Source organism: Aspergillus glaucus (genome assembly GCF_001890805.1).
Source record: "Aspergillus glaucus CBS 516.65 unplaced genomic scaffold ASPGLscaffold_8, whole genome shotgun sequence".
Lineage (NCBI taxonomy): Eukaryota > Fungi > Ascomycota > Eurotiomycetes > Eurotiales > Aspergillaceae > Aspergillus > Aspergillus glaucus.
This window is the reverse complement of record NW_019170460.1, coordinates 389693-416779: the sequence shown is the minus strand read 5'-3', so window position 1 is coordinate 416779 and position 27087 is coordinate 389693. Positions and strand designations below refer to the sequence as shown.

The following is a 27087-nucleotide window of genomic DNA, read 5'->3' as shown; positions in this document are numbered from 1 at the left end:
TCATCCTCCGAACCAAACCACAGCTCGAATTCCTCGGTAAGAGCTTCCTGGTATTCATCCCAAGCTTGGGAAGATTCTTCATCGCCTCGTTCCCAGGCATAGAATCTCTGTAAACGTGCGTATGATTCAGCGGGTGGTAAGTTCGGGTCAAAATCGAAATCTGAGAAGGACAGGAAAAAGCCATTTAAGGGTGTTTTAGGCAACTGGAAATGAGTGGGTGAGTCTTGACATGCTGGTTGAAGGCTTCCTGGCTGCCAAACGAGCGGCCACACCGGTCACAGCTGTATGAACGGGCATGAGTAGGTGAGTTGACATGCTGATCGAGAGCTTCCTGGCTGCCAAATGAACGGCCACACAGGTCACAGTATAAAGTTGCATGGGCAGGCGAGTCCCTGATGTGCTGGTTGAGGGCTTCCTGGCTGTTGAAGGGCCGGCTACAGAGATTGCAAGAAGCTATTGTTTGATAGGTTCGCTTTTGAGAAACGCCCGTAACTTTTCCAATCCTAAATGAGAAACCTCAATATTCCGTATATACCAAGAGATCTTATAGGGAATCCGATATTCTAAACTTCCGATTTGTGCAAGAAATTTTTGCAATGTGGAGTGCACAAGACAGCCTCAAGGACAAATCTGAAACTGACCAGCTTTTATGGTGCTAGCATTCAACACTGAAGCCAGGTTAAACCCCGATTACCTCACATTCAGAAGAAAGCAAAAGTAGTACCCCGGTCATGCCCAATCACTACAGACAGATCGCGGGACACTTTGCATATTGGATGCAGCCATATTTAGCCCATATTGCCAAGTACCAGTCTCTTTTTCATGAAAATGTCTAGTTTGTACGTAGTTACGTACAGCCCGGGACTCCGGACAAGGAAATGTTGCAATTACAATCAATACAGCAAAGACTCTTCCAAGGTGTTCTCTTCCCTGGCCTCCACTCAATTACTCGCTTGTGGTTTCCAATGGTACATATACGACCATTACAATAAAAATACTTCTGATGTGGTTCTGCTCAACTTCACCCCATGCTCTTAGTTCAGCTTTTGTGGTCACTAAATTACCAATGTTCCTCTTGTCCTAGAAATAACAGATTACACATTACTTGTCCAAGTCACTGAGCAATTGGGAGGTTATGCTCCTGAATGGCCCAGCACCGCCCCTGATCACTCCAGATATGCACTTCCTTGCTCTAGACACGCTCCAGGCTGCTCAGGGAGCAAAAAGCAGCGTGAGGTCGAACTGAGAACGGAGAAAGAAGGTCCAATGCTTCCGCAGAAATCATGTACGTACTTGTACAGTAGGGTTGGAATTTAGTCCGAAAAAGGAAATGATTATGTCATGCCTGTTAGGTGGATTTGAGCTCATCAACTTAGTTAGCTCTATCGGTTTCCAATACAATATCCACCACCTAATTCCTCTTTTTCTCAATTTTCTCAAATACCTCAACTCTACTATCTACGCCATCAATTCTCCAAAACAAGAAGAAAACGCAGTCGAATTCCCCGGACAAAAGCACAATGGCCCACTCAAAGCGCAACACCTCCCTCCCCCATTTCACCTCGTACGAACGCTCCCTCCTGCGCAACAACTGGGGCACCCAACGCTCTCTAATCTCCCGCGACTCCTTCCTGCCCTTCGCCTCGTGCCGATTATGCTTACAACCCGCGCGCTCGCCCGTCGCGTGCGCGATTAACGGGGATTTATTCTGTCGCGAGTGCGCGATTAGTGATTTACTTGCTCAGCGGAATGAGATTAAACGCCTCGAAAAAGAGAGGGGGGAAGCGAGGAGGAGGGTTGGTGAGGAGGAGGAGAGGGTGAAAGAAGAGGCGAGGGAGAGGGAGGTTAGGGAGTTTGAGATGGTTAGTATGGGGCTTGAGGATAAAGGGAATAATAAAAAACGGAAAGTTGGGGATGAGAGGGAGGTTGAGGTTGGGGGGAAGAGGAAGAAGATGTTTGAGCTGGATGAGAAGGAGTTGGCGAGGGTGACGAGGGAGGAGGAGGAGAGGTTGAAGGAGGAGTTGAAGAGGGAGAAGGTATTTCCCATTATTCTGGTGTTATATGTTTGTGCTGACGACGAACAGTCCGAATCGAACAAATCCGCTCTACCCTCGTTTTGGGTCCCCTCGCTCACACCCGGAACCGACATTAACGAAATCATCGCCAATAAAGATATCAAGTTAACGCCCATATGCCCCGCCTCGTCAGACACGAACCGTCATGCATACTCGCTCAAAGCCCTCGTGGAGGTCCATTTCACAGAAGAAAAAGCATCAGACGGATCAGTCGCGCGGGTGTGTCCGAGTTGCAAGAAGGATTTGAGTAATGGGTTACGAGCTATGCGTATGTCTACCCCCTCTTGAAAACGCAGTCTTGGAATGCAATTGCTAACACAACGCAGTAACAAAACCATGCGGCCACATGATCTGCCAACCTTGCGTCAAGAAATTCATGACCCCCCACGACACCATCGACCCGCACGCCACAAAAGAAGAACAGGAACATACAGCCGGGTTACAAGGCCGTATACTATGCTACGTCTGCGAGGCGGATGTGACGCCCGGGGGTCCTCCGAGGGATGATAATGTGGATGCGGAGCATAACGGCAAGAAAAAGAAGAAGTCAAAGAAGGATAAGGAGGGGATATTGCCTGGTTTGGTGGAGGTTTGTTCGGAGGGGACGGGGTTTGCGGGGAGGGGAGGGAATGTTGCGACGAAGACGGGGGTTGCTTTTCAGTGCTAGGCCATAGTTGGGATATCGTAGCATATCGAATAGAATATAGAAATGTATTAATCAATGCTGCTCAATAACATGACATAAATCATCAAACAATCTCAACACCAAACAAAACCAATCATCCCATTTTATATCCATGCATGCATATAAACATCAAATCACAAAGTAAACTAAGAAGACAAATACTTAAGAACAGCCTCCTTCTCCTCAACAGGCAACATGCTAAGCACCTGCTGCACACCCTTCAAACCACCCTCCTTGTTACCAATAAGCAGCGACGCCACATCCGTCGCAACGGACTTCGTCTTCAGACTTTCAATCCTCGTCTGGATCGCCTTCTTGTTCTCCTCGTACCACGTCGCCACCTTGCGGTCGTCGTTCTCGAGTTCATCGTTCAGCATGCCCGTCCACGCGTGCAGAGTGTGCAGGTGCGAGGCGCGAGAGGGCTCTGTCTGCCCCGCAGGCGCGGGGACGTTGGCGGCGATGGCGCCGTTGCCAGTACCAGCAGGAGCAGGGGCGGCAGCGACCATACGCTTGACGATGAGCTCCTCGCTGAGACGGCGGCGCAGACGCCAGTAGAAGAAGCGACGGGCGTTCTTCCAGGTGAGCGCGCGGCGGATGGTGTTCTTGGCTTGCATGCGGCCGGCGCGGTCGTGCAGGTCGGCGAATTGCAGGGCGATCTGCATGTACACGGGGAGGAGCTGCTCTTCGCGGGCGGCCATCCTGGTCTTGATCTCGGAGAGTTGCTCCTTGCTGAGGGTGGTGTCTTGCAGGGCGCGGCGGAGCTCGCCGTAGGTCGGGTCCAGGCGGGCCATGGTGTCGAGCTGCTTGTCGCGGCGGTACTTGATGTTGACGATACCCTCGGGTTCGAGGACACCGCCGCGGGACTCTTCGTCGGCGTACATTTCCATCTGATCGGGGTTGATGGAGGGGTCGATGACGACCCACGAACCACCACGGAGTTCGCCGTGGGGAGGAATGTACACGAAGATGGGCTGCTCGTACTTGACGAGTGCGTCGACGATGTATGAACCGTACTTGAGCACCTCGTTGTACATGTCGCGCTGACCACCAGAGAAACCACGCCAGTTTGCCAGGATCATGACGGGCAGCTGCTCACCGTTGTTGAAGTCACGCAGGGCCTGAGCAGTCTTGAACGCGGAGTTGGGGTACCACACTCCACCGGCTTCCTGGCTGATCAACTCCATAGAGTCGGGGTTGGCAGGGTCAGCAGGGGTGACGTTCTCGACCGAGCGGGTCTCGACAGCAATGACACCCATGGGGATACCACCGAGGCGAGCACGACCAACAACGACAGTGCGAGCCCATCCGCCAAGAGCCTCCTCGAAGGTGTCCTTGTCGAACAAACCGGGCAGGAAGCCCTCCTCATCCTCCTTACCGCCAATGAGATGGCGGACGTCGTAGGCCTGCTTCTGCGGCGGGTAGTAGGCGACATCGCGGTCCCAGTCGTCAGACCAGGGGCGGATGGGGATGGGGGCGCCCTTCTTGTCGGGGACGAAAGACATCCACTCGACGATCTTCTGCACACCGTCAAAGTCGTCGTTGGCAGTCATGTGCGAGACGCCGTTCTTGTACATGATCTGCGTGCCACCGAGCTGCAGGTTGGAAGTGTAGACCTCACGACCAAGCAGCTTGTTGATGGCGGGAGCACCAGTCAAGATGATCGGCTGGCCCTCAACCTGGACGGCTCTGTGTCCGAGACGGACAAGGTAAGCACCGATACCGACGGAACGGCAGGTGACCAGGGTGATGGTGAAGATGTCCTCGTAGGCCCGCGAGGTGGCACCGGCAATGAGACCAGAGCCCTTGAGACACTCGACACCCAGGCCATCGGTGGCACCAATGACGGTGGTGATCTTGTGGCGTTCTTCACCGTCGTCGGTGATAAGCTCCGTGATGACCTCCTGCTTCTGCTTGGCGTCGAACTGCTTCTTAACCTCAGGGGTCAAGTACAGGTACTTGAAACCAGCCGGGGGGTTGGCAGGATCGTTCCAGGCGACGCTGAAGTAGGGGATCAGCTCGTCAGCCATACCAATACGGGCACCCGAGTTGGCAGACAGGTAGAGACGCGGGATACCAAGCTTGCGGGCCAATTCGGTACACTTGTGGAAGAACTTGTCTTCCAAGGGACCGAACGAACCGATCTGGAAGGTAATGTCGTTGGCCACGATGATGAAGCGACGGCCCTTGGGGTACTCAGGAGTCCAGGCAGTGACGAGCCATCCAACCATACCGTGGGTGTTGGTACCAGGACCACGATTGATCTCGATCAGGTTGTCGGCGTCATCAAGGACAAGCTCGTTGTAGTCGATGCACTCGCCAACCGGGGGACGCTGGGAGGTCAAGCTGGGGATCTTGGCAATAGCCCGGGTCCAGCTGTTCTGGAAGGCCTGGCGGAAGAGCTCGGGGAAGTCGTACACGTACTGGGTGCCCATGAGGTGAGCCTTGTAACGCTTGGGCTGCAGCCACTCCTTGGTCGGGTAGGGAGTGGAAACGGGACGCAAGTGCATGGAGCCAAGCTTGTTGGTACCGCCGATGCTGTGGAAGATCCACTCGCCCTTCTCGGACTTCTTCTCGATGTACAGCTCGACCTGGATGATGAAACCGTAGGTGTTGGTGATGATCACACGCAGAGGGTAGGGCATGCCAGTGGTCGGGTCCGTGCAGAGGATACGGATCTCGGCGCCAGTGACACGCAGTCTCCACAGACGACGACCGAAGCGCTCCAAGAAACCAGCCAAGGCCTCCTCGACATCCTGGGGCTGCAGGTTGAACACAGGCGAGAAGTTGATGAAGATGTGGTTCAGATCGGAGTTGTTGTTGCCAATAATCTCGAGGGCATCCAAAATGTCGTTCATCAACCGGTCAGCCTCCGAAATCAGATACTCAGCCGTAGGAATGTCGTCACGCAAGCGGCCCGGACGAACGACAGCACGAACGAAGTAGCGCTTGTCAACGGCCTTGTCGTTCTCAGGGCCCTTGCCTATAGCCTCGTACACGTGGATGTTGCGGTTCTCGGTGAAAACAGGCGTGATCTTGAACTTGGACAGACGGTGCAGTTCGAGCTGGAAGGCCAGGGCAGGCTCGCTGTGACGGATACTTTCATCCTCCTCATAGCTAGGCCCACGGAAGGTGTAGTAGCCGGGGTAGACACCGTCCTTACCGCAGATCACAGTCACACGACGGATACGGCGGGAGAGAAGCTCATCCTTGAGGTCTCCCAGCAGGCTGCTGATCTGGGCGACGATCTGCTTGTCATCGAGATCCTCGACGTCGCGGACAGCGATGTTGCAGACACCGGTGAGCTCGTGCTCATGCTCGATCTTGAGCGACGGCTTGCGCTTGCCTTCGAAGTTGGCGAGAAGGGCGTCGCTGGGCTTCTTCGAACCGGCGACGGGGAAGGCCTCCAGCGCGCGGGACACGCCCTCCTCGACATCCTCGAGGTACTGGATGGGCATGATGGCACCCTTGCGGATAGGCTCATTGTTCTCATCCAGGATGTACGAGAAGTCGCTGATCGAGTTGATGCGCTTGAACGGGTGAGGAGACTCGGTAACGGGAGTGCTGGGAGTCGAAGGGTGTGTGGAGGCGACGGGGCCAATCTCAGGCTGACCGAGCTTGTCCAGAGTGAAGTCCCACGAGAGGAAGGGAGACTCGCCGCTCGAGGCATTGTACTGCATGCCCTTCAAGGTGTACGCACGGTAGGCACGGCGAACGTAGACCTCCAGCGCAGCCAGGGTAACCCAGGCATCCTGGTGAACAAAGAACCGAGGGAGGACATCGAACACGGTGTACTTGGAGTCAACAACCTCCTTGAGCACAGAAAAGTCGGGCTCCCGGTGGTCGAAGCCGGTCTCACCATACCGCGACTCCACAACGGAAGAGCGCAGGATGAGCTCCATCTGTGACAACCGCTCCTCCAGCGAGGGCATAGCGCACTGGATGAGAAGCTCACGGGCCTTGAGGGTTACCTTGGCAGCGGAGCGAGACTCGAGCTCAGTGAGCTTCTTGAGGATGGGCTTGAAGTACTTGCCAACGTTGCCCACGCCAGGCCTGTTGGGACGATACATGTCCAAGATGGCGAGGATGAGGTTGTTCTTGGAACCGATCCGGCTGTGGGAGAGAACGGTGTGCACGACACTGATGATGTCGTCCTTGTGCTCGTCTCTCAGCTTCAGAATGGCATCTTCGTCCCGAATGTTGCGCAGGGAAAACAGACTCTCGACGTCGTTGTACCGCTCGAGAAGGCTGATGAATACGTTGTACTCATGGGCCTTGAGACCCTCCATGTACTTGTTGATAACCTGCGTCAGAGGGAGGAGAGTGGTCTTGAGTATCTCTGCATCAGCGGCGTTCAGGATGTTCTCGTCAATGAACTTGGCGATGGTCTTCTGCAGTTGCTTGGCGGGGAACTCGGCCTTGCGGCCGTGGGCCTTGTCGACAACGGCCTGAAGCTGGGCGTCGAGCTTCTGGGGCATGCGGGAGTGCAGCGCAGAGGACTGGGCGTTCCATTCACCGTAGGGCAGCTCGGGGTTGCGGAGCACCTCAACCAACTCCTTCAGGGTCGAGTTCATGATGACCTGGTTGTCGAATCCCCGGAGGATGTTGTCCAGAATGCTGTAGAGGAGGAAGAACCGTTGCGGGGGCTTAGAACCAGTCACCTGAGGAGGACCAATATCGGGCAATTGTCCGGTGAAGGGCTGGGCGTGCTTGACGCGCGAGGGGTCGTCCAGAGCGAGGATGCCAAGGATGTCACCGGCCTCGAGAGTGGCACCGGGCTGCTTGATGAACTGGACGATACCGTCTTCCCGGGCGATCAGAGGCATGTACATCTTCATAACCTCAACCTCGGCGTACGACTGGCCACCCCTGACGTGCTCGCCGTTCTCGACGGAGAACTTGACAAGCTTACCGGGAGAGGGCGTGCGCAGCTGAGTAGGGTCGTTCTCCTGCTCCAGCAGACAGGTCTTGCCATCCACACTGATACGGGTGGCGGCGGCTTCCTCTTTCCAGTAAACGTTGTGGCTGCGGCCGTTCAGGAGGACGAGCAGACCACCGTCAGCCAGGGCACGCACACCAACGGAGCACTTGGAGCCGTTGATGAACAGGTGGTAGCTGTCCAAGCTGGCGCGGGTAGCGGTAAACTTGTACCGCTCGCCCTCGTAAATGTAGTCGATGGGGAAGACGGTCTTGAGGACATCCTTGGAAGGCACTTGACCCTTTTCAAGGCCTTTGCGGTACTCCTCGATGCCCTGCTCGCTCGCCTGGTGGGCCTTGGTCACGGCACCGCACAGGATGGCGACGTACCGGTCGGGACGTTCGGCGGTCAGCTTGTTAGAGATCAGCTGGTCGAGCCATCCGGTGGTGATGGTGTTGTCCTCGAAGGCAGGAGTCTCGAGCAGCTTAATCAGGTACTCGACCGTCGTCCGGAAGTCACCACGGATGCTCAACTCTTTCAGGGCAATAACCATGTGCTTCCGCGAAGCGGACCGGTTCTCACCGTAGGCGAAAATGTGGCCGAACTGACTGTCGGAGAAACTGTGGATACCACCCGCCGTACCGACGGAGAAGTAACCCCAGACGTTGGACGAACTCCGGAAGTTCAGCTCGTGCATGGTACCGCCCGACGGCTTGAAACCCTCACCAGGGTCCTCAGAAGTGATACGGCAGGCGGTGGTGTGACCCTTGGGCTGCGGGCGACGCTGGATCTGGAAGCTCTCCTCGTTGGAGAAGTCGAAGTCCATATCGGACGAGGTGTTGGGGTCGACACCGTAGAGGAGACGAATGTCACGGATGCGGTGCAGAGGGATACCCATGGCAATCTGCAGCTGAGCGGCGGGGAGGTTGACGCCAGAAACCATTTCGGTGGTGGGATGCTCGACCTGAAGACGAGGGTTCAGTTCCAAGAAGTAGAACTTGTCTTCAGCGTGCGAGTAGAGATACTCGACGGTACCAGCGGAGACGTAACCGACCAATCTACCCAGGCTCACGGCGGCGCGCTCCATGGACTGGAAGGTGGGGGGTTTGGCGATGGTAACGGGGGCTTCTTCAATAATCTTCTGGTGTCGTCGCTGGACCGAGCAATCTCTGCCAAAAAGGGAAATGTTGTTTCCGTACTGATCGGCCAAGAGTTGGACTTCCAAGTGGCGGGCATCACCAGCCAGCTTCATGATGAAGATGGGGGAACCGGGGATTTCGTTGGAAGCCGCGCTATATAAGCTGATGAATTCCTCCTCCTTCTCAACCTTACGGATACCCTTACCACCACCACCTTCGGAGGCCTTGATCATAACGGGGAAACCAATCTCCTTGGCCTTTTCGAGACCCTCTTCAGGCGAAAAGGTACACCCCTTGTTGTAAATATCGTCATCAACTGTAACAATGCCGTGTTCATCAATCCGGACAGCGTCAACACCAGTTCCAGACCACGGTATACAAGGCACACCAGCGTGTTGTGCGACGATAGTCGAAGAAATCTTATCACCCAGAGAGCGCATAGCAGAGGCGGGAGGACCAATGAAGATGATCTTCTTAGGCGAAGCAGCGAGGGATTCCGGTAACCGGGGGTTCTCAGAAGCGTGACCCCAACCGGCCCAGACGGCGTGAACGTCCATACGCTCAGCAACATCGACAATCAGCTCGACGTTGGCATAGTTGTTGTTGTTGGTACCACCCGGAACCTCGACATATTGATCTGCCATACGGATGTAGTCTGCGTTTGCGGTCAAATCTTCCGGGGTAGCCATGACTGTGAACTGAATGGCACGCTCGTTGCCAAAGGTCTCGTAGGCCCATTTCCGGACGGAGCGAATTTCTTTGACGGCGGCGATACCGTTGTTGGCAATCAGGACCTATTTTATTAGCACTCATGCTTCCCATAGACAATCCAAATGGAGACATACTGAGCTGATAACCGAGTGGCCGTCATGCTGGGCCACAAAGTCCTTGACCGAACTCGGGGAAGCGGCCTCGAGATGGTTTCCACCGATGAAATGCGAAGGGATTTCAGGCCTGGTTCCATTGGGGACGCCCATGGTGTCGTTTATCGTAGAAATAATTGCGGGTATTAAAGATTATGTGCTTCCTTCCATGCGATATATGCGTAAGACGTGGTCAAACCCGTGTTGAGCGTAGACGGGGAATATCAAGATCGGAGGATAAAGAGGATGGTGATAAGATGTACAAAGGAGGAATCGAGAGGAAGAGCCCGTCGTCACGAGGATAGAGAGAAAGGATTCGAATTGAGAGGAGAGAGTGAGATTGAGAAGGGATCCTCCTGTCAGAAAATAGTCAGTCAGCTTTGAGGCTCAATTGAAAACGGCGGAATGGAGGGCTGATAAGAGTGAGAGTGGCTTACCGTGACTTGACACCCAACAGGGAGACTGTACAATAAGATGAGGATAAATGAAGATGGAGAGGAAAGAAGATGAGAAGATGAGGAGAGTGGCAGAAGAGAGGAAAAGTGGAAGACGATGAGCTGTTCTACAAAAAGGCCGCTCCACCCAAAAATTGTCGTCCTCCACCATTGGATATGCCCCAACTGCCCGCCGCTTGTTGGGCTGCTGCCCGCCATTCCACATACCATGTACACATGAGCTACTGCATCTCTGACTTGTTTACAGTGTGCACATCATATATTCTATTCAATTCTATACTTCTCTTTACTTCTCTACTCTCTACTCTCCAGCATACTCATGATATTCTACTATGGCGAAAGAGGTACCGTAATCAATACACAAAAAATACCACTAACCCAATACGGCACCGTTGATATTCCGCTCCGCTGGATCCTCGCAACCCGCTGGGTGCCACTATGCCTTTTTCGGCTACTTGTTGAACCGGGCCAGCCGGACGTCTCCCCCAATCACATCGCCCCATTATGTTGGGCGTGTCATTTCTCACCAGTTTCTGTATGTGTTTTTTTTTTACCGGTACGATACCGTACCTGTCTGTACCAATCTGGGGTTCCTGAAGAAATAAATGGTTTGTTGTTCAGGAACGGACTCCGTATAAGACGGAGTACTCCGTGCTTAGTACGGACCAGTACGTAGTACGAACTACGGGGTCCGGAGAGCGAGGTATATTATCAGCTCTGCTAATCATCCGTATCTCGGAGATTTCCCAACCCGACGGTGTTTTTTATTAGTCTGCTTGCAGCCTTATCGTTTCCGGTGCCCTACATTCTTCTTCAGGCACCGTAGCTGGTTTGGTAGATACCTCAACCGTGGATTCATGAAGAAAACTCTTTTCCGGTAGTTATTAATTGACATGTCGGGACTTTTCTCGGGCATAATCATCGGGGAATATTCACATTGGGATACGGATTAATCTACGACGCTATATATGGCACTGACAGCGATGTCGCCTTCAGAATATTCATAAACTCACTGGGTATTATTCAACGCCAAAGACAATAAATACATCGAGTGAGAGACACGAAAGGAAATCTTCTAATCTGCTGTGACACAGCTTGGACGCCCGTGGGCACATAAATCAATGACAGAAACCAAAAATGCCGACTCCATCAATCTTCTTCCCATAATAACACTGTACAATCCGTGCTATGGTCAAGGGATATTTGCAATAATAAAAGAAACATAAACCAAACTAATCAATCATGCGGTTGGCAATCCAGACAGGTTCTCTCGGATATGGTGTATGGTGCCAATGCTTGTTCCAATGCGCACTCGGTTCTCATGCTGTTGGTGTTTTCTGAGAACAAGGGGGAATATTGCGAAAAAAGAATTAAGAAGCAAAATGTCCAATCTGAATATGTAAAAGAAAAAAGGAGAAAAAAGCGTGCCGGCCGTAAACATCGTAAAGAAATAGCGACCTCAATGATTTCCAATACGGTGGAAAAAAGGGTCGTAAGAAGGAAAATAAGTCAAAATGAAGAAAAATAAAGAAAGGATGATAAGCCAGATCAAAAAGTCTCGCCTAGATCAGCAAGGGCGGGCTTTCGTTCGGGCGGGCTCATACGGGTGCCCTCTTCAACCCCGATGCTAGTCTTGAGACTCCGTGGAGCCGGGATCCCGCTGGTAGACCGTTTCTTCCACGTTCCATTCATGGCAGTAACCGATGGCAGTCGAGTTCCGCGACACTCGCTGATCGTGGCGCGCATGGCAAAGTCCTTGGCCAGGCCTTCATCTTCATCGATGTTAGACATGCCACTGACAATCGAGGATTGGGCCGTGTGGTTGCTAAGCGACGATCGCGGTCGCCGGCCTTCCGTCATCGGATTGGTTGAATAATGCCCTAGCGGCGTCTTGGTTCGGCTCTGACGACTCTCGGGCCGTGTCGAGGAGAGCGTCACACTAGGATGTGTGCCATGGCTGACGGAGCTGCGGCTCGAGAAGCTCGTGCGGCTGCTGGGACGGCTGTCCCCGGGGGTCCGCGTGCTAAACGACGGTCGACTCTGGGTGATATAAGAGGGCACGCTGTCGCCGTCCCGGGCCGAAGAGCTGAAGCTGCTGCCACTCTGACGCTTCCGGGAGTCTCTCCGAACGGTGATGGTTGACGCAACTGGACTGTCTCCCATGGCTGATCCCATGGATGATCCCAAAGATGATCCCGCTCGGGACGATGCACGCGAAGGCGATTCCGATGGCGGGGGGAGTTTGGACTTGGCCGATTGCACCCGCTCCTCGAGTTTCTGCATCTTGCCAATCAGACCACGGATCTGACACAGAGAACCCGATTTGGCCAGTGCCCGGCCAGTGCCATTGGTAGCGGGGCTATTCAGGCTGTTAGTGCTGTTATGGAAAGAGTGGTTGGACCTAGGAACGCTCGTGCGGGACGATGCCGATAGGGTGGAGGGACGATTGCCATTGGGGAAAGCCGACGTGGCACGCGCATGAGCCAATCGTTGAGAGCTCCGCGAAGCATGCAAAGTTCGAGACGTCAGGGGTTCCCCTGCAGAAGCCTTCAGACGCGGGAAATTCGGAATTCCGTTGATGGACTTGCGCATACTGCATGACGACTCGGAAATGGGCGGTGAGGGCGGAGTGGCCGTCGCGGACGCCATGGTAAGTTTGGTCGGGGTCGTGTTAACTGAATTGAACAATGGCGACGAAATGAGGGTTGTGCCCGGGGACCGATCGAAAATCTCGGAGGTCTGTGGGGTGGACGGGCTGCGGTACAAGGGCGTAGGTCTCCTAATCCGGCGACCCGTGGTCATTTCGGTATTCCGCAGCTTCTCTTGGACGATCTCGGTCTCGATCTTCAAATCGGACAACTCGTCACGAAGACGTTGGTTTTCGATACGAAGCTGTTCGCGTTCCTGGTCGCCATTCTTGATTTCCTCCTCCAGGAGCACCCCTCGTTCGATGGCCGCGTTGTACTTGTATTCCAGATCCTCCAGGGATGACGTGGTGTTTCGGGCCTGGCGCTCGTAATCGTCGTTGGCAACCTCGATATCACGCAACTTCAAATGTAGGGTTCGGTTCGCATCTCGTAGCGTCGTAATCTCTTTTTGCAAAGTGTTCTGCGCCGAATTTCCTTCTGTCTTGGATTGCTTGCACTTGGTCTGGAAAGCGATCATGAGCATTGTCCTTTTTTTCTCTTCAGCAACTGATATCATACCTTCCATTCCTCAACTTCATATCCCAAGGCCTCCACCTTTTCCTTTAGCTTCCGCTCTCGCTTTTCCGATGCCTCAATATCCTTCTCCAGCTCCGCCTCCAGGTCCCGGCTCGAGGCCTGAAAGTCCGCCAGCTCCGACTCTAGTTGTTCATATTGTGCCTTGTAATAAGCCAGCTCATCCCCCCTAGAGCTCGTCCCGTTGGGCCGTTTAGCAGAGTCATCGGCCGATGGCATGATTCCTGTGGTCGCAAAGGTGCCCAAATTTTATAACCAGTATAATTTCGAGCGGTGTAGATTTTTTTTTGTTGTTGTTCTTTTTTTTTTTTTTGTTCTCTTTTTCTTTCACAGTTGCAAAGGCCTAATCTTGCTTTGGAGGAGGGAAGAAACTTGAGGGGGGACAGAGTGGGCAGTAACAAACGACAGTCAACGGAGGGGGGGCCGGCGGCGGGTAGCCGTGACGTCTGACTGTCCCAGATGATCACCGAGCCGAGCAGATCATTCACGAGAACTGGCGGTAATCTTAACTAGAGAGAGGGAGGGAAGGAGAAGAATATATAGTATAGGTGGTATGGAGGAGCCAAAGACCCCTCGCGGGAAGCGGTGTCGCAAGTTGGATCAGTTGAGACGTACGGAGACGGACGGGACAAGGCAAGGCGAAGACGAGGCGAGGCAAGACAGGCTAGAAAAGGACAGGCACTCAAGAATGTGCCTGAAGGGAGGACAATGAAGGGCACCTTATTTCACAAGGTCACCAAATAATATAAGGATTCTGTGCAAAAAAGATCCCTCCCAGAGGGCCAAGGAGATGAAAACGATAACAAGTAGCGTAGTAGTAGTAGTAGTGATGTGATGTGAAGGTTGATTGACTGCTGGTTGAACCACAACACGGCGTCGTCAGGGGAAGCCCGCGCTAGACTAATCTGGGTCTAGTGTGTGATGGGACTCTCCACCGCCCGGGCAGAATTGAGCCCCGTGCGTATTCCGAGGCTCTGAGTGTCTCCGGTTTGCGACGAGGTAATAGACTACTGAGAAAGTGACTGTCTTAGTGAGTGATTGTGTGAGGAAGAGGGTGTGTGCTTAAGCACGCTATACTGGGCTATACTGGTCTGGCAAGAAATTAAAACAATTCCAAGGTACGTGATATGCTATGACTATGCCATGCACAAGGCACTCGTGGGCTCAACTCCCCGTGTGGATTTCCTGCTCTGCTTCCACGCACTATTCTAGATGGCAGTCTAGATGGGTCTGTTTCTTCATTATGCCTTGATGCCCGGTGGTCAAATATATGGGATAAGGCTGGGAATCCAAAGACCACACGCTGACATGCGCGTTCAGCCCGTATTATTGCTGGGACCACAAAGTACTGCTAGTGCTTCGAGCTCAGATCATTCTACTACTATCGCCATGGCCGACCCCACCGATCTAAATCTCGACGCACCTAGCGACCTTCAGGACATTCCTGATATGCCAATGCAGCAGTTGGTCCCTCCCCCGGAAGGCACCTATCCTGACAAGTGAGTTGTCCCACTTGCCACTCTCCCGCTTACACATATTCGCCCTGGACTGTGCAAACCCCCTACATGTGTGGATGTACTCATGTGACGTCAGGGACACATTGCTGCAGGCCGTGCAAGGCCATGGAAAAGCTCATGGATACAATGTGGTCGTCAAGTCCTCGAGCACTCCAACCGAAAAGAAGCCCGGACGCACCGCCAAGGTGTGGCTACGGTGCGATCGCGGTGGACACTATCGTCCACGAAACGGTCTGACAGAAGAGACAAGAAAACGGCGCAGAACGTCGCGGTTGATGGATTGTCCATTTATGCTGGTAGCAGCTGGTACTCCTGGCATTTGGACATTGACCGTTTTGAACCCAACGCACAACCATGGCCCGATTATCGAAAAGCCCCGACAGGTGCCCCATCACAAAGTGCGAAAGGGCCAGATTGCGTCCATTCCGTACGATTGGCCACATGATGCCACTCTCACGCCGTATACGACTGCTTTGGTAGTGATTGACATGCAAAAGGACTGTATGTTATATACCTGTAACTGGAGTTGACATGAGCTAATCTCTTATCAATCAGTCTGCGCATCGGGTGGTTACATGGAGTATCAAGGATACGACATATCTGCTTCCCAAGAAATCGTCCCCAGGATCCAGCATTTATTGGATATTTTTCGCTCAGCTGGCTTCCCAATCTACCATACACGAGAAGGTAACAACGATCATCCAAACAATTTTGACAATCGCTGACTTTCCAGGCCACCGTCCTGATTTATCCACTTTATCCAGTCGAGAAACCTATCGGTCTAGGAACAACGCCTCAGGACTCGGAATCGGGTCCCCTGGCCCACTAGGCCGTCTCCTGATCCGCGGAGAAGTGGGCCATGATACGATAGACGAATTGTACCCGATCCCTGGTGAACCGGTCATCGACAAGCCGGGGAAAGGCGCCTTTTCCTACACGGACTTCGAACTCTTACTCCGAAACAAGGGAGTCAAGAACATTGTCTTAACAGGAGTCACGACCGATGTGTGTATATCGACGACCATGCGTGAAGCCAACGATCGAGGATTCGACTGCGTCGTGATGGAAGATGCCTCCGCTGCCAGTGATCCGTCCCTTCACATCAGCACCTTGGAATCAGTCAAGATGGAGGGCGGAATCTTTGGTGCAGTAGCCAAGACAGAAGATCTGTTGCACGCGGTTGAGAACTTCAAAGCCATCACTGTGAAGAAGCTGGCTCCGCAGATGACGGGTTGATCAGCAATCAGGTTACCAATGTTTGGATTGACTATACCCCTGTGTGGTCGGGCGTTTTGGATGGGATTCGTAGCGGTTTGTTTTTTTTTTTTTTTTTTTTTTTTTTTTTTTTTTTTTTGTTCACGTTGTATATCAATGGGGAGAACCTGTTTTTCTTTCCCCTTTTTGGTTGATACTTTTCTAGCGAGTTGACAATACCTCGGAGTTATATATTTTGCGATTCATTGATCTAGACTATTCAAGTCACGGGTATCATTCAATGAATCCGCATAACTACCTGGCTACGGCAGATATAAATACACATCTAACAAAAACAACCCAAACGCCATGCTATCCACAATAAAACAACCCAACCAAACCCACTCAAACAAAAGAACTATAACCACTTCCTCCCCGCAGCCGTAACCCTCGCCCTAAAAACCGGACTTTTAATCTCCAACCCCACCCGATAAAACGGACTCATAACCGTCTTGACATAATTCTCATAAACCTCATTCATAAACTGCCTCACAGCCTCCTCCGTCTGCGGCGCCGTCGGATTCGCCGCGATAGAACTACTCGACGCGCGCCCCGAGCTGCCTCCTCCCAGCGCGGATGCGGAGAACGAGGATCCTAGTAGTGATGAAGAACCAGTGTTTCCTCCTCCGGAGGATGTTGATGAGGGGAGTTGGGGGGGTTGATGGAGGAGGAGGAAGCGTGCGCCGGAGGGGGTGAGGAAGGCGGAGATGTAGGCTTGGGCTGGGGGGTAGGTGTCGATGTGTTTTAGGTACCTTTATATTAGCGTTAGCATGCCCTTCTTGTCTCTCGACGTGCCGTAGTTCAGGGACAGGGGGCGTACAGATTTCCATTCATCCACTGCGCCTCCTCAACAATATCCAAACTCGAATGGATAATGAACTGGTTCATGTACTGCGCAGTATCCGGAAATCGGAAGCGGGCGATGCCATCGCCGCCGCTTTTCGAGGTGCCAAAGGCGATGTTGAAAAGTGGGGCATCGGTAGGCGAGAGGATCGTGAAGTAGTACGACATTTTGCTGTCTGTCAATTGTTTCCGGGTGCGCGATTTGGGGAAGAGGAGTGAGTTTGTCGTTGTTGACAGTTGGAGGGATGTATCACGTGTGATAAGATAGGAATTGCTTATCTAGGACTAGTTTGGTACACGTGACGATAGCTTATCGAGAGTCGATGTCACGAATGCTCGGATTGAACTCAATCACTATCATTCATCTGCTCGCATTCAATTGACAGCAATAATACAGCAATGCCACCAAACCTCTCCTACGGCCTCAACCTTCCCAACAAAAACACCAAAAAACCAGCCCCCCTCGGCCAAAAACGCAAGAAAACCATCTTCGACTCCGACTCCGACGACGACCAAAAAGGCGATGGAGAAGTCGAGATATCAACCATCGGAGGGGTAGGTGATGAGCCAGCGCCTTCGAAACCACAACCACCTAAAAAAGAACCATCCGAACCACCCTCAAAACGTAAACCATTCTTCACAACGACCGCGACAAGCGGCAAAAAGACAGGGCCGAAGCCACTCAGCAAAAACTCCATATTCGCCGACGGCGATGACGATGAGGGAACAGAAGAGCGACAAGAAGCGAATACAACCGGTGGCGGACTCTCAGTACCAAAGTCCCAAGCAGACCCTAGTAAAAACTACACGAACCTATCCGCCCTACACAGCAGCAAGAAACATGCGCAGGAAGCACAAGAGCTCGATCCCTCAATTTACTCCTACGATGCTGTATATGATAGTCTACATACGAAGCCAGAACAGGATAAGAAATCGGCAGAGAAGGGCAATGAAGTACCCAAGTACATGACAAACCTCCTGCGCAGCGCCGAGATCCGGAAACGCGACCAGCTCCGCGCGCGGGATAGGTTGCTCGCGCGCGAACGTGAAGCCGAGGGCGAAGAGTTCGCAGACAAAGAGAAATTCGTTACGGCAGCGTACAAGGCGCAACAGGAGGAGATGCGGCGGGTGGAAGCCGAAGAAGCAGAGCGAGAAAAACAGGAAGAAGAGAGACGCAAGACGAGCGGGAACGTGGGCATGGTTGGATTTTACCGGGACATTCTCTCACGCGACGAACAACGACACGAGCAAGTCCTCAAAGCAACCGAAGAAGCCGCCCAACGCATCAAAACCGGCGAACCCGAAACAGCAGAAACACCCGAAGGCAAAGCAGACGAAGACGAAGAAAAAACCTCCGCCCGCCGTGCCGCAGACCTCAACGCCAAGGGCGCCCACGTCGCTGTCAACGACGAAGGCCAAGTCGTCGACAAGCGCCAGCTGCTCTCCGCCGGTCTCAACGTCGCTCCCAAGCCCAAGGCCGCGCCTTCTGCTGCTGCTGCGCCTGCGTCTCGTGGGCCTGGTGGGCCTGGCAAGCGCTTCGATGGCGCGCGCGGAGTGCGCAATGACCAGCGTGCTCGGACGACGGAGATGATTGCTGCGCAGTTAGAGGAGCGTGCGAAGCAGGAAGCTGAGGCGGAGGAAGCGAAACAGAAGGAGGTTGCGGAGCGGAATAAGAGTCGGAAGTCAGATAAGGATGTGTCCAGTGCTAAGGAGCGGTATTTGGCGAGAAAGAGGGAGAGAGAGGCGCAAGGTGGAAAATGATTGTTTACTTTTTGTCATTTTGCATAGGTTGGCGTTGGAGTGTATATAGATGACTACTGTACAATATATTCGTTTACTTTGATATATACCGTGAAAAGCTTGATGATGATGTCTTCCATTTTATAGAGCATTTTCCAGTCTAAGACTATGCATGCTCTACTACCGTGAAAAGCTTCTCCAACACAATGAGTCCAATTGTAGTATCCTATTGTCAAGACTAATGCATTCTATTTATAAACAAACTAGCCAAACCGAAGCAATCGAAAAAAAAAAAAAAAAAAACCAAATAATCGTAACTCGTGCAATGCGTAATGAAAGATATCCAGGTTATTGAACTGTTCCCATAAGAAGCCCAACAATGCATTATTGTCAAGATAAGTATGCCGTTTATACGAGTCGTATGCAATGTTATTATCATGCCGTCAGAGCAAAACTCAACCCCATCAACCCCATGCCCGCAATGGCGAATCCAATTCCCAAGTTCCGATTATGCGTCAAGGACAAGCCCTCACTGAACAACTGCAGTGCCACTGAGGTCATGATACCGGCTGTCGCGGCGAACATGCCCCCGTACACGCCCCAGGATGGACCGGACGCCTCAGACCCATGACCACCGCTGGCTTTCTGCGAGCCCCAGATCCAGAGAGCGGCCAGACCAGCACCGGCAGGTTGGCTAACACCACCCAGCAAGCTAGACCAGAACATGGCCTTCCAGCGCGAGTTGAGAGCTAGGTAGAGGGGAAGGGCCATGGCGAAACCCTCGCTGATGTTGTGAATGAATAGCGCGAGGAAGACAGTCATACCAAGAGTAGGACTGGCGTGATTCGTGGCATAGGTAATAAAGCCCTCAGGGAGTTTGTGCAGGGCGATGGCCACTGAAGTTTGGAGACCGATGGCGAGGAAGGCATTCTGGGGGACGTGGTGGTGATGCTGTGGCGAATGCTGATGATCTTCATGATCTTCTTCTTCTTCTTCTTCTTCTTCTCCTTGTTGGTGTTGGTCGTGGACGTCGTCAGAGGGTGCATTATTAGGCGATTTACAGTGATGTTCAAGAAATTCACTATGCGAGGAAGAGCTGCTCCCATCCAAGTAACCAATCCGCTGAGCACCTTCGGAGAAAGCGCGGGGATGACCCCGGGGCCATCTGGCTGGGACCTGGAGGGTGCCACTCTCTTCATCATCACCCGGCCATGTGGGTTCTTCAAACCGAGTCATACTCCGGTGGTGTCTCAGGTGTTGCGCATTCTCGTCTGGCAGATTCGTTGGCTTCGCAATGAGGGTCTTGGTACATTCGCCACCACAAGTCTGAGAGAATCCGTAGCAAGGACCATTTTCATCGCACAAGGGTTTCACCCCACCGACGAGCATACTGAGCTGCCGAGTCAAACGCATCCGGAGGGGTTCCTTCTTGTGTAGGTTCCTTGGCACAGCCTGCCCAGCCTGAAGGACAGCGGGTGTGGATTTGAACGAACGGGGCTCTATCCGTTTAAGCAGTGGCGTGCGCTCCGTACTTCCATCGATGTCCAGGTTTTCACTCTCGCCCCGCACAGGTTCTTCAGCTTGGCCGCGTTCCGGGTCATGCTCAGGCTCATGGGTATGGGCACAATCGACGACATGCGAGGGTATATAACGGTGAATAAGACCGGAGAGGAGACGAATAACGATAACACCAGCGAGAAATAAACCGATCAGGGCGTACGCTGAAGCTCGAGGGGACCAGCCCGCCTTGGTCAGGTAACGTTTCGAGGTGGGCAGCATGCTGTAGAGGGAGGTGAAGAGCTGAGAGGTCAGCACCACTCACTAATCCCATTTGTCTCATAAACATACCATGACACCCGCACTGAGACACAACGAAGCCGAAAGGAAGCCATTGTTGGTGACGATCTGAAAGTCCTTGCGGTGGGAGAAGCGGCGGAAAACGAGGTCGGCGCAGACAACGGCGGAACCCAGAATACAGGCTGTTGTATATCAGTATACCGAGTGAACATATAATAGACGGTTAAGCTTACCCACGCCAGACACGGCGCTCATAACCCAGCCACGAAGGTCATTGCTAGCGGCCATAACGAGATCGTTGTAGGAGGAAGGCAAGTGATGTCAGGAAAAAAGTTGGCCACTATAAAAACGGCGATTACAAAGATGATGCAGAATAAACAGAATGAAGAAATATGTATAAAATCAACCCCGACTCGACACCTCCTCAACACAACAGAGAGAAAATAACTCGAGGAAGGAGCGAGGAGCTAAAAAGAAAGAGCATTGCGACTGGCGCTGTCCACAAGGTCCGCATTTGTTGCATTCAAATGTACACAGCGGTATGTATATATATAGATGCTGTATTATTATTATATGCATATAATGAAGATCATATGGAGAGAGAGAGTACATAGTAGAAAAGATATAAAATAAGGTATTAGTGTACCATACAAGTTGGACTGACGTTATGTCTGCATAGTCCCTCCATACAAATATAGTGGTGTACCGATGTCCCAACCCATCTCGACTTGTATGCACGATTATATTAAACCATCCTGGTCATTCACTATACCTCTTCCAGAATATACAAAAACCCATGTACTCCGTACTATGTAAAAAAAAATAAAAAATCACATGTCTGTCGCGGTCCCGTGACCGCCCACTTTGGCTTCACCATTGCCCCGTTGGGCGATTTGTTTCCTTTCCCCCTCTTCCCTATCCAGGCACCACCATCATGTCCAAGGCCACCTTCGCTGCAATCGCAGCAGCCAGTGCTGCTACCGGTGCCGGAATTACCGCCGTCTTCTACAACCAAAGCCCCCGTCCCCAACAACAACAGCAGCAGCAGCAGCAAACCACCACCACCAAACCCTTCCCCAGACCCGGAGCCACCCCTGGAGCCCCCGTCGACCCAGCCGGCATCCTCCAATATGGCTTCCCCGGCCCAATCTCCGACACCATCAACGCAGTGCCCCTGCACGGCGCCTACGACCGCCGCACGCGCAATCCCGCCTGGGTAGCCGAACACATCACCCCGCAGTCCCTCGCGCTGAACAACGCAGACCGCAAACACAGCGCCTTCGCCGAGGACCAGTCCATCCCCGCGCCCTTCCGCGCCCGTCTAGCAGACTACTTCCGCTCCGGCTATGACCGCGGCCACCAGGTGCCCGCCGCGGACGCGAAGTGGTCGCAGGCTGCTATGGACGGGACGTTCGGGCTGTCGAATATGTGTCCGCAGGTCGGGGAGGGGTTTAATCGGGACTACTGGGCGCATTTTGAGGGGTTTTGTCGTGAGTTGGCGAAGAAGTACCCTTCTGTGAGGATTGTGACGGGGCCGTTGTATCTCCCGCATAAGGATGCGGATGGGAAGTGGAGGGTGAATTATGAGGTTATTGGGAATCCGCCGAATGTTGCTGTGCCGACGCACTTTTACAAGGTTATTTATGGGGAGGATGGGACGAATAGTCCGTCTAGCAAGGTTGCGCTGGGGGCGTTTGTGTTGCCTAATGCGCGGATTCCGAATGATAGGCGGTTGGCGGATTTCGAGGTTCCTCTTGAGATTGTTGAGCGAGCGAGTGGTCTTGAGTTTGCGTCCAAGTTGGAGGCGAACCGTCGCAAGAGTCTGTGCCAGGAGGTCAGGTGTGAGGCTGTTGTGCGCGAATTCAACAATTCCTCTAAGAGGAAGTAAGCATTTGTACCATTGACATTTACATTTCGGTTTCTTCTGTCTATTTCATCGATCTGGCGTTTTCTGGTCTCGCCGTCGTGCATATAGAATGATTAATGCATACCATGATTCATACCAGTACAGATTGTATACTCGTCAAGTCCAATCAAGTTCCATATTAATAGGTAAAAATATTCAGTATAACAGACATGCACCAGGGGTATTTATTCCTTTCCCATCCCACTCATTCATCAGTCATGAAACAAAGCGCAACAAAAAAAAAAAAAAAAAAAAAAAAAAAAAACCCCCCAAAACTCCATATATCAAGCTCCCAAGATATCTTCCCCAAAAAAACAATAGCATCATCGCTGATAGATCAGATATAAATGGCAAGATGCAAAATAAAAACAAATAAGGAAACAATGGAAGAGTGAAATGTAGACTAGGGAAGCCGAGATAGTCAGGCTAACTGTCTCTCCAATCCTCTCGGCGGCGTCAGAATAGGCGGCATCCCGCGATACGCCGCCGACGGCGAGGGCGAGGGCGAAGCCCTCAACCCTCGGCTCGCCCGACTTGTAGGCACAGGCCCAAAATCCGAATTATCGATCCCGATATTCAATCTCCCAATGTCAACGGGTAACTGTTCAGGGATCCGTAATCGTGCACGGTGTCCCGCATCAGGAGATTCGGGAAACGCAGACTGCGACATGGCAAAGGCGACAGATTCATCAGAGCTACCCGGTAGAGTAATGAAAGTGGCATTGAGGGTACGCGCAATGTCCTCGAGGATGACTTCCATGGGGGCGATGTATGCTGTGTGGCATTTTTCGGACCACGCGAGGACGTGGCCGCAGATACGGCCGGTGGACTTTTCGAATACCCATGCTCCTGAGTCGCCGGGGACTAGATGGACGCGGGCCTATTTAGCCTATGTTCACTTTGTTTCCTTTTTAATAAGTTTGAAGTAGGGCAGTGGCTTACCTCCAAAGTTCCCGTCGACACAGAAGCTGGTTGAGAAAGATTGTCTTCCATGTAACTTGACGAGTGTCATAGCTCTAGAAATCTGGCCGGTTTGGAGGCCGCTTGTTCGTCCACAGCAGTGGACTTTGAGACCTCCAAGGTCTTCCATCCTCGCCACGTCGTTCAGGTATATCGCTTCGCCCTGGACAGGACCTTGTTCACCACGTCGTTGTCTGTGATGGGGTGCGTATCTCGATCTGGCACTTTTGTCGAAGACGATATTCCGAGCATCGGTTCGGCTGTCATTGATCTTGATCAACGCCCAATCGATTTCATGCTTGATCCCTTTATGTGTCCAGCGTCTGACACCAGAGGATGCATGGACGTATCCGAGAGCATGTGAGGCAAGGTGTTCATCATCTCGGTCTTCAGGGGATGGAAAGAAAGCTTCGTTCACATCATCGATCGCCGGTTGGGTCACGAACTGTCGTGGCTCCTCCCCCGGCTCGATGCCAGCCGTATCACCAACCGAAGCCGCATCTTCATCTTCGTACGGATCCTCTTCGTCCGAGGAATAGCTCTCTGAAAGCAAATAATCATCGAAACTTCCTTCCAAATCCTCCGATAACGAAAAGTCGTCTTCATCGTCTGAGATCTGGAATTCAAGATCGATGGGCGGGTCCTGGTCGCACCAACTGTACATCAAATCAGAATTTGCATTTGAATGCATCGGATTGCCGGCCCAATTCCCAGATGATCTGAGCGGAGCGTCAGCAACCTCGCTCTGGGGTTCTTCCTCATCGTCCTCGCCATCACTGGGTGCCTCCAGCATGTGATGAACTGTCATACCATATGGCATGCCATCCACCATAATGGCACCGCCATAAGACACTGGAGGCAAGTGTTCTTCATTTCGAAACGCACCTATAGACGCACCGCAGAGGGGTCTCTCTTGGTAGCATGGGTTCAAATCCTGTTGCGTGAAAGCTGGCGCTTCTTCCCTGCCTGGTCGGGTGGTTTTTGCAGGCCTGCGGCGCTTCTTTCTCGGAACCTTCGAGCGCTGGATGTCTCCGCGCAGCACGATCAAGTCCCAAGCGTCGTCGTTGAGTACAAAGTACTTCTTCAAAGCAGCCCGAACCTGTTTGGCGCTAGCACAAGTCACGCAAATGGTTGTCTTGGCGTCTTCTGCTGTCTCGCCTGCCATCATGAGCGTGACACCGCAAGATTCCGCGGAGTCTTTCAGGATCTTCTCCAGAAGCTTTCGCAGTCGAGGCAACATCTGGAAGTTCCATTGGTTGAGGTGCTGCTGGGGGATGTCGATGTTCGTGAGCTTCTTGAAGGTCCTCTTCTTTGTGCTCGAGTCCTCCAAGCCCATCTTCTCCCTCAACTTCTTCACTTCCGACATCGAAATCCCAGAACGCGGCTCTCGGGGTGGTCTGGGTGGCAACGCTGGCGCTTTTTCGGAAGCTTTTTTGATGGGGGCTTTCTTAGCGGTTGTTTCTGACTCCGGAACAAGGGCGAGTGGCAGGCAATCATCCAACTCCTCGGCAGCTGGGGCAGAGAAGATATCTATACCGCAACAGGACCATATTATCTTGCACGCAGTATAGAGGAAGTTCATTGAGAACGAAAAAGTTCCGTCTGGTGCTGACAGGTCCAAAACCGGGTAGTGGTAGACCTGAGGAACTCGGATGTTCAGATCATCGAATGGCTGTGTGGAGAGATGGAAGTTAGGTGCATCGAGACACAGCTGGACCACATGAAGATAGGCGCTGCCGCACTTGGGGCCCAGCTTCTGCAGATAAACGTTCTCGATCCTCTGCTTAAACATGGAGTTGGTGTATTTCATCTTCCAGAGTCTGCTGATAGGCGTCCATAGACCAATCTCCATCAAGACAAGACCCAAGGAGTAGAGATCATAAGCCCAACCAGCCTCGTCATCCATTAATCTTCGGTCATCTGGGTGGCGGTAAATGCTGGTTGAGAGCGTTTCTGGCGAGGGGCCATTACCAGAGAAATGGGAAAAGGATGTCAAATAAGGACGTCGGAGATTCTCTGTAAGACCAACCTCGTCATTCCTCGAGCTAGTTAACCCTGGAAGGATGAGAACATTGCTGCTGTTGATGTTTCCGTGTACGATGTTTTGACTTCGAAGATGGAGGACTGTCATCAGAAGGTCGTATGCCAGGCGAAAACGGGTTTCGAGGTTAGGCACCTGATAGTCATCGCCAGCTTGAAGGAGAGAAACCAGGGGTTTCGGTTTTAATTCGTCCAGTAGATCGGCAGGGTTGCGGAGAAAAGGAAAATAGTCGACTGGCATCTGGTAGATGAAAGCGTACCGGGAATTGGGCATGTCGATATAGTATCCAAGGAACCTCAACAAACCCAGGTGTGAGACTCGAGCATTTTGAACCAGCTGATCCAATGTACTATGCACCCTCTCTAGCCGTTGAGCTCCTGGGTTAGGGGCGGCATTCTGCGCCTCCACCATCATCGGAGCATATTCCACCAAAACAGAGACCGTAGAGTCTTTGGTTCCGGCCAAGAAAGGTGATGCCGATGTCCTCATACGACCAACTGCGCGGGAATTGGTCGAGGCAGTCACTCTCTCCTCGTATGGAGGGGGGTTGTTGTCATGGGAGGTACCGGAGAGTTGTAAAGCGGATCGGTCGATAAAGAAGGGGTTTGAGGGCACAAGCTTAGAAGAAACGTGTTTCTCGCCGGCTTCAAGATAAGCCCTAGTATAAAAAGGATCGTCTCCTTTGGTGGTAGGGCTGGGTCGTGTGCGCGATTTCATGGCGGATTGACTACTCGACATGTTGCGTCGTGAACGAGACAGATCATAGAGCGTATCGATACAGCCCGTCAAATCACTCAGGAGAGTCCTCGAGCGCTGAATATCCTCGTCCGTCCAATGTGTCTTGGTGGGCAAACTGTTCAAACTATCCTTCGACGGCGGATTCGCACGACTGCCTTTGGGCGGCAAATCCGACACACCATGCTGCAACCGTTCGGCCTCATTGAGCAATTCCTGAATCGACGACATAACACTAGCCACGACATCGCTAATACCGGCCTGCGTTAACGACTCGTCGATATCGTTCGGTTGGGCGGCACTAGCGTCGCTCCAATCCAAGCCCCATGCCAGTAATCGATCACGCTGCTCTCGAAAACTCCGATGAAGTGCCACAAGTTCCGGATCGTCGACCGCTTTCGATGCCGTGGTGACACTCTCGCACGAGGTCTTGGTATCCGTATACATCTTGGTGAGACGGCGTTGGAGGTATGACCCCCCATGGTGAAGAACGGACATCCTTGCGGTTGCGGGGGGATGTCCGGGGATATTCGAATCGGGGAAAACAGACAAGATGGATGCGATGCGCAAATTCGTCGTTTCAGACAAGCGAGCTCGTCATGGTGTAAATCTCATTCACACATTTTCTGCGGTAGAATTCGAATGCAAGAGCGATATGGGCGAGAAAGGGAGAAAAGAGAGACGAGGCAGAAGAATAATGTAAGAGAAGCGAAGAAGTGACGGAGGCTGCCACTAGCCCCGATTCGGATGATCTGCTGCTGTTAAGAATAGTGGGCAGAATTCTGTTGCCTAACCAATCAGAGCCCGCGAATGGGCACAGCCGCCCGTGCCAAGCCGCTAGCGTGCGTGTTCTTGGCGCATCACGAGGCAGGCAGCCGCAAAAAATAAAATGCATTGTGATTGGACGGGGCATTATGCAGGTGGCTGACTGAACTGTGTCT

General features: G+C 52.6%; 11 protein-coding genes across 11 annotated transcripts; 4 read left to right on the top strand and 7 right to left on the bottom strand.

Moving 5' to 3' along the window:
• Positions 1-1520: 1520 nt before the first annotated feature.
• ASPGLDRAFT_24930 (putative RING finger domain protein) lies at positions 1521-2742 on the top strand (the record flags this gene model as incomplete). The annotated part of the gene is made up of 3 exons (XM_022543430.1): positions 1521-2036; positions 2085-2343; positions 2402-2742. The coding sequence occupies 3 exons, from the start codon at positions 1521-1523 to the stop codon at positions 2740-2742; spliced, it is 1116 nt and encodes a 371-aa protein (XP_022401770.1).
• Positions 2743-2906: 164 nt separating this feature from the next.
• On the bottom strand, positions 2907-9791 carry ASPGLDRAFT_124353 (acetyl-CoA carboxylase ACC1; the record flags this gene model as incomplete). Its single annotated transcript, XM_022540476.1, has 2 exons — positions 2907-9608; positions 9660-9791. The coding sequence occupies 2 exons, from the start codon at positions 9789-9791 to the stop codon at positions 2907-2909; spliced, it is 6834 nt and encodes a 2277-aa protein (XP_022401769.1).
• On the bottom strand, positions 9583-10486 carry ASPGLDRAFT_1414964 (uncharacterized protein). The gene is made up of 3 exons (XM_022541741.1): positions 10115-10486; positions 9660-10033; positions 9583-9608 (listed from the first exon to the last, which is right to left on the bottom strand). Exons 1-2 carry the CDS (start codon positions 10335-10337, stop codon positions 9831-9833), a joined length of 426 nt encoding a protein of 141 aa, XP_022401768.1. The 5' UTR covers positions 10338-10486; the 3' UTR covers positions 9583-9608; positions 9660-9830.
• A 1194-nt stretch (positions 10487-11680) lies between these two features.
• On the bottom strand, positions 11681-13572 carry nde1 (nuclear distribution protein NudE; the record flags this gene model as incomplete). Its single annotated transcript, XM_022544463.1, has 2 exons — positions 11681-13282; positions 13339-13572. The coding sequence occupies 2 exons, from the start codon at positions 13570-13572 to the stop codon at positions 11681-11683; spliced, it is 1836 nt and encodes a 611-aa protein (XP_022401767.1).
• Positions 13573-14372: 800 nt separating this feature from the next.
• Positions 14373-16189, top strand: ASPGLDRAFT_169645 (cysteine hydrolase family protein). Its single transcript, XM_022542695.1, has 5 exons — positions 14373-14471; positions 14674-14852; positions 14947-15371; positions 15426-15557; positions 15604-16189. Exons 2-5 carry the CDS (start codon positions 14743-14745, stop codon positions 16104-16106), a joined length of 1170 nt encoding a protein of 389 aa, XP_022401766.1. The 5' UTR covers positions 14373-14471; positions 14674-14742; the 3' UTR covers positions 16107-16189.
• Positions 16190-16288: 99 nt separating this feature from the next.
• On the bottom strand, positions 16289-17184 carry ASPGLDRAFT_46040 (TRAPP subunit TRS20). Its single transcript, XM_022546371.1, has 2 exons — positions 16945-17184; positions 16289-16876 (listed from the first exon to the last, which is right to left on the bottom strand). The coding sequence occupies exons 1-2, from the start codon at positions 17133-17135 to the stop codon at positions 16483-16485; spliced, it is 585 nt and encodes a 194-aa protein (XP_022401765.1). The 5' UTR covers positions 17136-17184; the 3' UTR covers positions 16289-16482.
• Positions 17185-17337: 153 nt separating this feature from the next.
• On the top strand, positions 17338-18872 carry ASPGLDRAFT_46039 (splicing regulator NSRP1-like domain-containing protein). The gene has a single exon (XM_022546370.1). The coding sequence runs from the start codon at positions 17367-17369 to the stop codon at positions 18726-18728; it is 1362 nt and encodes a 453-aa protein (XP_022401764.1). The 5' UTR covers positions 17338-17366; the 3' UTR covers positions 18729-18872.
• Positions 18837-19236, bottom strand: ASPGLDRAFT_1414100 (uncharacterized protein). Its single transcript, XM_022541737.1, has one exon. It carries the CDS (start codon positions 19144-19146, stop codon positions 18946-18948), a length of 201 nt encoding a protein of 66 aa, XP_022401763.1. The 5' UTR covers positions 19147-19236; the 3' UTR covers positions 18837-18945.
• ASPGLDRAFT_147770 (Zn(2+) transporter ZRT3) lies at positions 18992-20977 on the bottom strand. The gene is made up of 3 exons (XM_022541941.1): positions 20738-20977; positions 20556-20686; positions 18992-20507 (listed from the first exon to the last, which is right to left on the bottom strand). The coding sequence occupies exons 1-3, from the start codon at positions 20790-20792 to the stop codon at positions 19143-19145; spliced, it is 1551 nt and encodes a 516-aa protein (XP_022401762.1). The 5' UTR covers positions 20793-20977; the 3' UTR covers positions 18992-19142.
• Positions 20978-21261: 284 nt separating this feature from the next.
• ASPGLDRAFT_46037 (DNA/RNA non-specific endonuclease) lies at positions 21262-22598 on the top strand. The gene has a single exon (XM_022546369.1). It carries the CDS (start codon positions 21439-21441, stop codon positions 22390-22392), a length of 954 nt encoding a protein of 317 aa, XP_022401761.1. The 5' UTR covers positions 21262-21438; the 3' UTR covers positions 22393-22598.
• Positions 22599-22677: 79 nt separating this feature from the next.
• Positions 22678-26787, bottom strand: ASPGLDRAFT_46035 (uncharacterized protein). The gene is made up of 2 exons (XM_022546368.1): positions 23353-26787; positions 22678-23274 (listed from the first exon to the last, which is right to left on the bottom strand). Exons 1-2 carry the CDS (start codon positions 26642-26644, stop codon positions 22832-22834), a joined length of 3735 nt encoding a protein of 1244 aa, XP_022401760.1. The 5' UTR covers positions 26645-26787; the 3' UTR covers positions 22678-22831.
• Between the last annotated feature and the right edge of the window lie 300 nt (positions 26788-27087).